At 41.5% G+C, this 12,143-nt stretch overlaps 1 protein-coding gene across 2 annotated transcripts in view; it reads left to right on the top strand.

The window, feature by feature from the left end:
* Positions 1–12,143, top strand: part of abca7 (ATP-binding cassette, sub-family A (ABC1), member 7) — a 31,496-nt gene that overhangs the window by 733 nt on the left and 18,620 nt on the right. Inside the window, exons 2-20 of one of the 2 annotated variants that reach the window (XM_049587684.1) lie at positions 1,074–1,172; positions 1,441–1,534; positions 2,403–2,544; positions 3,632–3,756; positions 5,241–5,359; positions 5,722–5,919; positions 6,060–6,152; positions 6,665–6,902; positions 7,592–7,731; positions 7,902–8,018; positions 8,132–8,329; positions 8,740–8,945; positions 9,106–9,282; positions 9,603–9,825; positions 9,993–10,214; positions 10,322–10,526; positions 10,798–10,911; positions 11,525–11,696; positions 11,972–12,103. In XM_049587684.1, coding sequence (XP_049443641.1) covers positions 1,107–1,172; positions 1,441–1,534; positions 2,403–2,544; positions 3,632–3,756; positions 5,241–5,359; positions 5,722–5,919; positions 6,060–6,152; positions 6,665–6,902; positions 7,592–7,731; positions 7,902–8,018; positions 8,132–8,329; positions 8,740–8,945; positions 9,106–9,282; positions 9,603–9,825; positions 9,993–10,214; positions 10,322–10,526; positions 10,798–10,911; positions 11,525–11,696; positions 11,972–12,103 — 2,981 coding nt within the window. In that variant the 5' untranslated portion in view covers positions 1,074–1,106. Of the gene's footprint in view, positions 1–1,073; positions 1,173–1,440; positions 1,535–2,402; positions 2,560–3,631; positions 3,757–5,240; positions 5,360–5,721; positions 5,920–6,059; positions 6,153–6,664; positions 6,903–7,591; positions 7,732–7,901; positions 8,019–8,131; positions 8,330–8,739; positions 8,946–9,105; positions 9,283–9,602; positions 9,826–9,992; positions 10,215–10,321; positions 10,527–10,797; positions 10,912–11,524; positions 11,697–11,971; positions 12,104–12,143 lie in introns of those variants that run through there. The other variant, XM_049587685.1, reaches the window with a different exon arrangement.

The raw sequence follows: 12,143 nt of genomic DNA, 5'->3' as shown, positions 1-12,143 counted from the left end.
CACTAACCACAGGACAAACATAAGGAAGAGACCATACTCTGGAGGCATTCACAGAGCGAAGGCAAATGTTAAAGTCTCTGTGTGAAGCAGGTAAGCTGTCAGGATCAGGAGGATTTCGAGATAAAGCAGGGGATTGTCCATCTTGAGCAGATCACAGCAGGCACAAAAGACAACCTTCACTCACAACAAAATATAAAAATAGCCTTTTGGGTCCATCTCATGCAGGATGTTTTAACTTTCTTCTCTATATGTATGTCTCAGTTGACAGCATGAAATACAAAAATATTTTGAGAAGAGTTATTTTCTTACGAGGATTAACTCAACTATCCTCGGCCACAGTTGTGTCCTCTGCAGGGGAAAGGTCAGCTACAGTTTATCACGATGGTCGTTACTAATGATGGCTTATTCACAGTCAGAATCAGAAGTCAGATTAGCACATTTTAATTAACAGCACACAAAGCCTTAGCAAGTATTTTAAAACACTTGCACTCACTTGAAATGAAAAGAAAAAGTGCATAAAACTACAGCAGTTAATGACCTCTGGATACAATTATTTTGGTCTATGGATAATTACACAAACAATTTAGGTGAGGTACATGTACAGAAAGGTACAGAAAAAAATGGACCAAAAGTCAAGTTGGGATATGACTAGTCAGTTACTGTCTGGCCTCCCCTGAAATGAATGATTTCTTGTCAGTGTGTTAGTATGTAGTGTCACAGCACCCCTCTCTATTCAAGTTAAAATGTTTGAAACACTCTCCTCTTGCCACCATGAGAGCTGCTCATGAGCAAAGCAACCATTACTCTAAAGTGTATCAGACCCTGATCCACTTGCTGAGCCTTTCTTTTACGATTTGTTTTCGGACATTTTGCCCACATTTGATATGTGACTTTAGGGAGGGACAGGACAAGACAGTCATCAGCGATACACAGAGGACGATGACAGGTGATAAATGTCCCCCGCTGTAATGAAAGTGGGGACACAGCAGCCACATGACATGTGTCCCTGACAACTTGACAACTAGGGCACCCTGCAGATGTGACTCTTTCTCACCACATTTTGTGTTTTCCAGCTTTGCATCATGGCCAGGTAGCTGCTGTGAGCGATGGGGTTTTTCCGACAGCTTGGCCTCCTGCTCTGGAAGAACATCACGTACCGCAGGAGAAACAAGGTGGGCACACTTTCACTTCACAGAAAGAAATATTATAGTCGGTTAATTCTGTAAAGAAAAATATGATATGAAACACAGCTTGGACATTAAATAAGTTATTTTTACAACTGCATAGCACAAATAAACTATAACAAATCAAACATCTGAAGTTTTATGAAAGAAAAACACAGTTATCGGTATCAGTTCCAGTGTAGGCCACACTAGATGATGGTCACTGACAGAGGTCATTGATTATTTATAACAGCTTTCATATTTTCCTCTTATCCAGATCCAGCTGATCATCGAGCTCCTCTGGCCGCTCTTCCTCTTCGTCATCCTCATCTCTGTTCGCCATTCACACCCTCCCTACAAACAGAGCCAATGTGAGTGATATTATGTAATACGTGTCTTTTCAGACACACACACACACTTACAGGCCTGACACATGGCTTCATGCCAACCATTTAAAGAGGATTAACTCAGTAAGAGTGAGTCTTGTGCCACGCACATTTGTTTTCCTAACCTGTTGTGTAGTTCACCTTCTTTGAGAAGTCTGCCATTAGTATAACGTCTGATAACATGACATGGTAACATAATTTAACGTAACATTACATGACACAATATAGGCTGGTTGGTTAAGGCCTCACATTTTACCCGATCCCTTAAAGCTACATCTTGGTATTGTCTAATAACAAATAAAGAAAAAAAGCACAAAACAGAACCTTGCAGATTACCAGCGTTAATTATTCAGTGCTAATTTGAGAGGTGTAAATCTCCTGTATGTTCAGAGAGAAGAGAGAAGCACCTTTGTTGATTGGTGTATTCCAAGTAATGGAGTGGACACAAGCTGTGTACTACCCCGTGCAACATACAGTAAATTTTGCTTGTGAGCATCAAAACATTGCAACCTGTGCATGTTTGCTGTTTGTGTGTAATTCCCCAGTCATTTCCATAAAGAAGAAGTGAGAACATGCCTCTTCCTTCCTGTTTTTGTCTTATGTAGATCAGTCTTGCATGTAAAGACAGTTCACATCAATTTAAAGATAATAACAATATGATTTGATATAACAAAAAAAACACAAGATTTGTTCACATAACAGCTGTATGGGTTATGTTGGGATTATTGTTCAGACCGCTGCCCGTAGAGTGCATTTCAGGTCACCACCACAGTATTTTCATTGTTTCGTATCTCCGGCTAATCTCCCAGTGCTGAAGTTGTTTGTCTTTGTTTTTCTTTTCCTTCCCTTGTAGGTCACTTTCCAAACAAAGCCTTGCCATCAGCAGGCACCTTGCCCTGGATTCAGGGCATTATCTGCAACATCAACAACCCCTGCTTCCACAGCCCGACACCAGGAGAGACAATGGGCCAAGTTGGCAACTTTGACAACTCCATGTAGGTAAACTGGAGGTAAAAGCATGGACAGCTGTCTGGAGTGGTGGAGTAGTAGCCTAACAGATAAATGGACAAACTGCAGTTAGTCAAAATTTATGTCAGAATTAAAAATGTTTTGATTTAAAAAAAAAAAAAATAAAAATGACAGGCTATTGTTACTGACTTTGAATTCTGTTTGTTAGATCAAGAGAGCATGTTGGGAAATACATATACTGATAATTACTTTCTTGTAGAGAATTAGATCAGAAACCAGATACCACTCTTGTGTCTGTGCTTAATTTGAAGCTGCAGCTTAGCACAAAGACTGGAAACGGGGAAACAAATCTGCCCACCATTACACAATGGTTCACAAATTAACACGCTGTGTCTGTTTAATCTGTACAAGTCTGGTCTGTTTTTATCGTGAGCTTGCCAGAAAATCAGCAGAGACCTCCCAACTCTCCAGGCAGCAGCTGATTTAAGAATGAAAAGCAATGACTATCCCAGCTTAGTCAGTGTAGGTCCATGGTGTGTGCTTGCAGTCTAAAACATCTTTCGAGGCACTCTCATTATGGTTAAAAATCCTCTATTCACGTGGATAGACAGTAGTTGATTAAATTTAATGCCACTGTAGTGTGAAAATCAACATAAAACTTAGGAAATCCACCACAGTCAACATTTATTAATTCATTAATTCCCCAGTTTCTTTCTTTTCTTTATATAAAGGGTAATTAGATGCATTTACATCGCACTTTACTGTAATTTGCTTTACAAGACACTACTCCCACACTCAAGGCAGCCAGCTACCATGCAAGGTTGCAGGCCTGACCATCAGGAGCACTTTGGGGTTCAGTGTCTTGCCCATGGACACTTTTTTCATGTAGACAGGAGGAGCTGGGGGTCAAACAGCCAACCCTGAGAGTCAGAATATTTTATTTCATGCAAGAAACATGTTAAGTTAAGTTCATAGTCATCTGAGCCCTTCATTGAACACAGTTTGTGATGTTTGCAGTCGGTGATTACTGGTAAAAAAAAGTTTACCATCCTTAAAACCCATCTGTACACGTTTGTCCCAGTTAAGACTCCTCCTGTCGTCATTCTCCCCCAGACTCTCTCGTCTCTTCGTGGACGCCCAGACTGTTCTGTCCTACAGTGGAAACCGGAGCCTTGCTGGCTTTCAGGACCTGATGGAGAGTGTCCGAAGGCTGGGAGAGAGACCTGGGGCCTGGCCAAGTACTACAGCTTGTTTGAATCTCCTCTAGCAGCGATCTGAAGGGATACCTTGACATTCTGACACCGTGACAATTTCTTTACTAGTATTTCTCATTATAAACCGTGAGTGGGCATTGCTAGCCAGAAAGTTGATTAGATTTTATTACACTACCAATAATAATAATAGTCATTTTTGTAGGCCAAACACACACAAAGTGGACATGAGTATATAATGTCAAGGTATATCTTTAAGGTTGCTTTCCAAGAATCAGAATAAATTATGTATATAGAGAAACCCAATAGAGCCTTGGCTTCTGTTGGTGAGGCTGTAGTACGGCTAAAACAAGGTCGTAATGCCGTAAAGTCCAGGAAGACAAGATGACTGCAATGTTTGAATCTCTAAATGCAACAGAAGGAACTCTACTTGTCAAAATCAGGGCACTAATGAAAAAGATTGCTAAGCAAATGTTGATTTTTGAATCACTTATACAACCTTTTGTCTTTATTACACCCAAAACATTCAAAAACACAAATGTCATCAATAGCAGGATTAAGTCTCTGCAAGCCATCAAATACAATCAAGTCTTGAATTCATTTAGATTTTTTTTTTTTTTTTTTTGGAGCCAGCTCTGTTCCCACACTAATCTGAGCAGGACTGAGAGCTCACAGTGGCAGCCAGTAGCTGGTCTGTATGAATGGCTTTAAAGAGGTGTCAAGTGACCGGATGAATGTAGCCATTTAGTGCTGTTGTGAAGCAGCACAGAGTGGATGTTTTGCCTCTCCTTGCTGTGGGCAGATTAAATTACTTGACCAGAAAACAATTGGGTGAATGAAAGCAGGTTCTTCAGTGTTTTTTTTTTTTTTTCTGCAACAGATCCCACATCACTGGCCTGATAGACATGTACTGACTCCTCACCCACTGATACTGTAAAGACTATATTATAAAGCATCGTTTTTAACCTCAAACCTGCAGTTATATTTCTCTTGGTTACAGCTTTTCAGGGAACAAAATAACTTAAATGGTATTGTTAAACCTCACAATGAAAGGTGTTCCTTGTCACATTGACCTTCCAAGTTCAATCCAGCCATATAAGCCTTTACTGTAGGTAAGCTAGTGCTGGATAAGAGTAATAATCATGAATGATGAAAATGTAGATGTCAGTTAACCAGAATATTTCTGCCTCCAGAGCTGGGTACGATTTGTTTTTATGAGTTTTGAATTATAGCACATTATGGGCACTGAAGACAGATTTTTACAGATGTGGTTTGGTACCTGCCTAAGGCCTGATAAAGCAGGGTATTTTAATTTTCAGGTACAGATGTGACATATGAAATAAGCAAAGTAAGTGAGAAGTGAAGTGATAGATGCCATGTATTATCTGAAAAACAAAAAAATGATTTTTCTCGCTGAAAAATTGTCTTTTGTTAGCACCTCACAGTTCATGACCTAACCTGCAAACAGCCTTTGTTTTGAGTGAAGGTTAATGTTTGTGTTTCTGCCGTAGATCTCCCAGTAGAAGAATACCTGAGAGCCAATGAAACGTTCTCCACCTTCCTCCTGACCAATGGCAGCCTGTCGCCCATGACTGTGGACCAGCTGATGAAGGCTCGCCTCAATTTTCAGGTGAACTATCAGCTGCAAATCCTTGGAAAAAAGCCATCAGCATTTGGGTTTTGTTAAATTGGTTAATCTGTTCTGGGACTCAACCCAAGTGATTTTTACCAAATCCATTCAATTTAAAATTAGACACAAAAATAAAATCTACACTCAACAAATAAGATTTTTACAGCCCCATTCACAAATAAAATAGGACTTATGAATTGTTGAACTGGCTGTGTTAAATAAAAGTTAAATAAAACAGTGAATGGACTGGATCAATATCAGGCTTTGATAAATAAGTAGCATAATTACACCTAAGAACAAGTTTTATGTATTTTTTGTCACTGTTAAATCTAAATGTGCGACATCAATTTTGTCCCATCCAGGTTTCTGTGGCTGGGGCTCAGATGCAGCTGAAGGACTTGGTCTGCAATGCGAGCATGTTGGGACAGTTTCTGACAGTTGAGGGAGGAGAAGCCACCTTGAATGATCTTCAGACTCAGTTGTGTAACCTCCCAACGGACGTCCTGCAGGAGGCTGAACGCCTTTTCCTCTCTCAGCTCGACTTTACCAAGTTCTTCACGGTAGGAATCAGATACTTTTTTCAAACATTGTTAGCTCACATTTTAAAAAATCGCTGACTTGAAACAGTTTCCTTGTTTATCTGATGTAAGTATGTCAGTCAGTACCATCAGTAAACCTGTCTGTCTGTCCGTCCTGTCAGAGAGAGCGTCTGATGGCTAACGCAGGAGACCTCAGGGTCATCAGTCAGGCCGTCACATCAGTCTCTCAGGAGCTGGGGGTCCTCATCGATGATGTAAGAACACACCTGATTTTTCATTTCTGTCCGTATTTTGTTTGACAATCTGTCAATTGGATGGAAATTTTGGGAGGTGCGACCTGTCCAGGGTGTACCCTGCTTCTCGCCCGATGTCAGCTGGGATAGGCTCCAGCCCCCCCGCGACCCTCAAGAGGATGAAGCGGTTAGAAGATGAATGAATGAATGAATGAATGAATGAATGAATAAGTCACTGTAAACAAATCAGGCCATCATTAAAGTTATTTGACAGTAATATTATGACTTTTTGATATTATGGTTTGCAGTTTGCAGTGGCCGCTAGTGGAACTTTAAGCTTTTGTTGTTTTTGTATACTCACAATACACTTTTGTGGCTGAAAAGAATTAACCAAATTTTCTCAGAGGAATTTAAAAAAAAACAACAACATCATCTTTTTCCACATGTTAACTCCCTGCATTTCTACTCTTTATGGTGTTTCTTTTCTCTTTCTCCTCCAAACTTTTCACTCGTACTCCTCTGTCTTCCTTCAGTTCTCCTCTCTCACCAGCTTTGCGGACATGAACGCAGCTCTTCGTCTTCTGTCTCCTGAGAATCGCTCGGCAATGCCCAGGGAGAGTTTCCGTGCTTTTTCGAGGATCATGTGCGGTCACCCTGAGGTTGGCGGTGAGCGCATCCCATCACTCAACTGGTACGAGGACAATGACATCAAGTCCTTCCTGGGAAAAAACGGCACTGAGGACACAGACCTGGACCGTGACAACAACACCAGTAAGAAGCTGTGATGTGATTGGAAACATACTGATACTTTAAGGATGAGTGAATAACTTTTTGTATAACAGTTTCTGTTGAAGGTATACTATGCAGGATTGTTTGGTTACTGTTTTTAAACATGCTCGCTAGCAAAAATGAAAATCAAGCCAAACCCAGATTCATTCTTGTTGGCATTTCACCAAACCATTATGCTACCGTTGCACTGTGTCTCTTGGATGCATGCTGCTTACAGTCTGGCACCTGGTTGCTACGTTTTTATAAATTCACAGCCTCACCTGCCTGCTGTGTCCAGAAACATCCCCTACACAGAAAATAAGAAAATACAGGCAGAGTGTCTGCAGATAAATACAACGCCACACACTAGTAGTGGGTCATAAGTGATTACTTTTGTGCAAGTCTATACATTGATTTTTGGAAAATCCTGCTTAGTGTATCTTTGATTATTTGCTTTATAATGTAGCAAGTGCTTCTCTTTTCAGTTGGTTGTCATATTGTAATTTAGGTAAGTAGAAAAAAAGATTTCCCACGGTCTGATACTGTGGTGATATTGTAAGATCAATAATGCACCGAAAATCAACATAACACTACTGAGCATCAAGTTCTAGCTGTATCCTGAGTGCTCTCTGCTTAACCAGTTGTTTTTGTTTAAGATTTGTACCATTTGGTCTGTTCCTCTCTCCACGCAGCTCCATTCTGTAAAAGTTTGATCCAAGGAATGGAGTCCAACCCTCTGTCTCGGATTGTGTGGCGAGGAATAAAACCTCTGTTTATTGGAAAACTGCTGTACACGCCAGACACTCCTGCAGTGCAACAAGTCATGAAAGAGGTACAGAGTCAACCCTCACAGAGTCTAACCCTGACTAACATCATCATCAGGATTGTGAGAATATAACTGATGGCTGTTTGTCTAAGAAACTGGTTGTCACCAACACATCCTCTAGGGGTTTGCTGAACATTTTAATGTGTTTCTAAGCTAACTACATGTGTCTTCTGAAGGTGAACAAGACTTTCGAGGACCTGCAGATCCTCCAGGAGCTGAATGAAGCCTGGATGGAGGTCGGACCACGGATCAAGAATTACATGGAGAGCAGTGTGGAGATTCAGATGCTGCAGGTCTGACTCACCAGCTGCTGTATCACCACAGGAGGAATGATATGAGTGTGTTGGGACACGATGTTGCTAAAAAATCTTTTTATATATAAGGTGTTTGTGTTTGTTTGTATCAGGGTTTGTTGAAGCGGCCAGAGGTCGCAGTACTGGTCAACATGCGTCTGGAGAACACTTCCTGGACGGCCTCACGGATCGCTAGATTCCTGTCCACACCCTCGCCGGACACCCCACGGAAGCCCGGAGCACCGCCTACATGGCTGGATGTCTACAACGACCTCGGCCACACCATCAGTACCCTCGCACAAGTCACTGAGGTACTTCCCTTTGGCTTTAATGTTTCCTTTTCATGCTGCTCTCCAAATATGTCAGATAGTCCACCTTGCTACTGAGAATAAAAACAGAGGAGATAAAAGAATTTGGAGTAGGAAATAAAACTTTAAATTCCACTCATTTAACTGCAATTGACACCTCTAATAATAATAATAATAATAATATGCTTACTAAAGAGCTAATGCAGCCAAATATCATTGTCTTTATATTTACATGGTGCATAGCAAACAGAATTTCACAAAACAGCTAAAGAGTGTCTATCCCGTATGACTTTTTTGTTTGTTTTTAGACTTGAAAATTGTTACACAGGAAAAAAGTAAAGTAGTAAACAGTGTAAAGTATACTGTAGGTAAATTTATCACGTGTCTTCTGCATCTCCTGTTATCCCCTGCAGTGTTTCTCTCTCAACAAGCTGGAGGGATTGGAGACCGAGGGCCAGTTGATTGACAGAGCTTTGGAGTTATTGGAGGACAGACAGTTCTGGGCAGGTGTGGTTTTCCTGCTGCCCAACTCTTCATCCCCAGACCTGCCACCCCACGTTACCTACAAAATCCGAATGGACATTGATGATGTGACTCGGACCAACAAGATCAAGGACAGGTACTGACACAACATTTTTCTTTTAGAAATACAGTATGTTTTTAGTTTTCACCTAGCAACAGCTTTTTTTCTTGGTGCTGACTTTCTCCAGTGCTTGGACTTCACAAAAACATAATTTTGGTGTGGGCTTTTATTTTGTTTGTTTGTTTATTTTCATCAGATTTTGGGATCCTGGTCCAGCAGCCGACCCGTTCAGTGACATGCGCTACATTTGGGGCGGCTTTGTGTACGTTCAGGACCTGGTGGAGAGAGCTGTGACCCGCATCCTCACCGGAGTTCAACAGACAACGGGCATCTACATCCAGCAGATGCCCTACCCTTGCTATGTGGATGATGTGTGAGTCATTTGTTGCTGTACATTGATGTTTTTAGAGACTTGGCAGTACACACAGTTCTCTGGACACTTAAATGGTAGCTGTTTGGGCAGCCACCTTTCACAAGTTTTCTTCATGTGTGGAATCATAACAGGAATCAAGGAGTCCGTGGTATGAGTTCACTAATATTTCTAAAGTAAAGGAAAAAGTATTTAATTAAAAATTATCCTATATTTGTGGGACTATTTTGAATAACCATCAACAACCTTCTATGTTAAACTAGAACTACATTATGACTTTACTTCAGCACATGAATTTAATTTTTTCTTCTCTTTTTTGACAGTTTCCTTAGAGTGCTGAACCGCTCCCTGCCTCTCTTCATGACACTGGCATGGATCTACTCAGTCGCGATGATCATCAAAGGCGTGGTGTACGAGAAGGAGGCAAGGCTGAAGGAAACCATGAGGATTATGGGTCTGGGAACGGGAACGCTGTGGCTCAGCTGGTTCATCAGTAGCATAGTTCCTTTTCTGGTCTCTGCAGGGCTCCTCATCGCTCTGCTCAAGGCAAGATGACCACACACAAAACATATTAAAGGACAAGCCACACTAAATACAATAAATTGTTTTCAGGTGTTTTTGTGGTATTGAATGTATATCTTTCCTCGGTGTGTAACGTATGTCCCCTGAAGTTAATGTTAAACGGTCTTACTTTTTCTGTGTCTTCTTTCCAGTGGGGGGACATCCTGCCATACAGCGACCCAGCTGTTGTGTTTTTCTTCCTGACGGCGTTTGCCACCGCCACCATCATGCAGTGTTTCCTTATCAGCACCTTCTTCTCCAAAGCCAACCTGGCTGCAGCATGTGGAGGGCTCATCTACTTCGGGCTCTACCTGCCCTACGTACTGTGTGTAGCCTGGAGAGACCGCCTCAACACCACTTACAGAGTCCTAGCCGTGAGTGGCACATTTTTCTGTAGTTTGACAAACTCAAAACACCCATTCGTTTTAGCTTTACCTGGACTTTAAACTCAGTGTATGTATGTAAATGTTACTTTCTTCAGAGTTTCCTGTCCCCTGTGGCCTTTGGCTTCGGCTGTGAGTATTTCTCTCAGTATGAAGAGCAAGGTGTGGGCATCCAGTGGTACAACCTTCACTCCAGTCCTGTGGAAGGAGACTCGTACAACTTCACTACCTCTATATGCATGCTGTATTTGGACGCCTTCATCTATGCCACAGCAGCCTGGTACATCGAAGCAGTGTTTCCTGGTATGACGATCGGAACTATTAATATTGGAAGAGTGGTGTGTAATTGATTTTGTGTTAAGTTACAGTTAGTCACTGACGTGAATGCAAGATGAAGTTGAAAAGTGCAAGCATAGCGTAACATTGTGCTAATAATTTAAGTGTGTTGCCAAACAAATACTGGTCATACTGGTTCTTTCATCAAAGACATAAAAACTTTCTGTGCTTGATTTTGACTCTGTTATAAAACTTTATCTTGACTGAATGTGTGAATATGTGTATGTTTTTACACCAGGTGAATATGGGATACCCCGGCCGTGGTACTTCATCTTCCAGATCAACTACTGGGGTGGAGCTCCCCTGGAGGCGGGCATGCCAATTCCCCCCGCACCTACAGACCAGGATGAAGGTACAGAAGTCTTGAAGCAGCTGCACATCAGCAGCTGTGTCTCTTTCTTAGTTAAACTTTTTTTTTCTGTCATGGTCCTGGTTGGTCCTGTCATGGTTTGATCGTGGCTACAGTTGGCTTTCTTCCTCTGAACCATGCTTGAAAAGCTTATTTACAAGGGATCTTCACTTTGTAAACCGCAGTCACATCACTGGCAAGAGCCTTGTTTATTGGACACAGTTTTAGTAGGCTCATTTTGGCAGCCATCTGCAGTCTTCTTCTCTGGTCTTAATACCAGTTAGAGGACTGTATTGGTAGTTTTGTGTGGTTAAGCCAGTTAACTACAAATCATGTTAATGAGCTGAGACAATAAGCCCATTTATTTACAAGGTTTAAGAGCACAAGGAGACTGAAGCTGAGGATGAGCAACAGTCCAGACCACACATTGTTCTTTCTGATTTTTGCTTCTCATAATCCCTTTCACTGCTTGACTGATGACTTCTGCTCACATACGACACTTTTATTATCACAGTGAGAGATGAATTAGCACTTTGTAATTAGCCATTGTAACCCCCTAACATTTCATGTTATATTGTCCCTTCTAAATATATACACAATGCTTTTCTGTCATCAGATCACATTGAACCAGAACCCACTAATATGACCTTGGGTGTGAACATCAGAAACCTGGTGAAGATCTACAAAAAGGGCGCCAAACTGGCCGTCAATCACCTCAACCTGAAGTTCTACGAGGGGCAGATCACCTCATTCCTCGGCCACAATGGAGCCGGCAAAACCACCACCATGTAAGGAGCAGACCTGAGCAGTGATAGATGATCACCGTCAGCACTGATGTGTTGTATTATTAAATAAATGAGGGCAGTTCAGAGTTATATATATTAATACAGAGTGACTTTGGTTGGTTAAATTTTGCTTCGTTTATCGTAACGTTTTGGGCTTGTAAAGGATAATAACAGTGAGAAGACATAGTTACAGTAGTACACCAGCATCAGCACGCATATGATCATAAGCAGCTGTGCTTCAACTAAGTATTTATTCTGATGTGTGTGATGTTTGTCAGATCTGTCCTGACTGGCCTGTTCCCACCCACTTCGGGCACTGTGTACATCAAGGGGATGGACATCCGCCATGACATGGACATCATCCGGAGAACACTTGGAGTTTGTCCACAGCACAATGTCCTGTTTGACATGTAAGGCTTGTCTTTCCAATGTTTCCTGTGTTCTGTTGCA

The sequence above is a fragment of the Epinephelus fuscoguttatus genome, linkage group LG10, assembly GCF_011397635.1.
Source record: "Epinephelus fuscoguttatus linkage group LG10, E.fuscoguttatus.final_Chr_v1".
Lineage (NCBI taxonomy): Eukaryota > Metazoa > Chordata > Actinopteri > Perciformes > Serranidae > Epinephelus > Epinephelus fuscoguttatus.
Note: the sequence above shows the minus strand (reverse complement) of the source record. Positions and strands in the feature narration are given on the sequence as shown.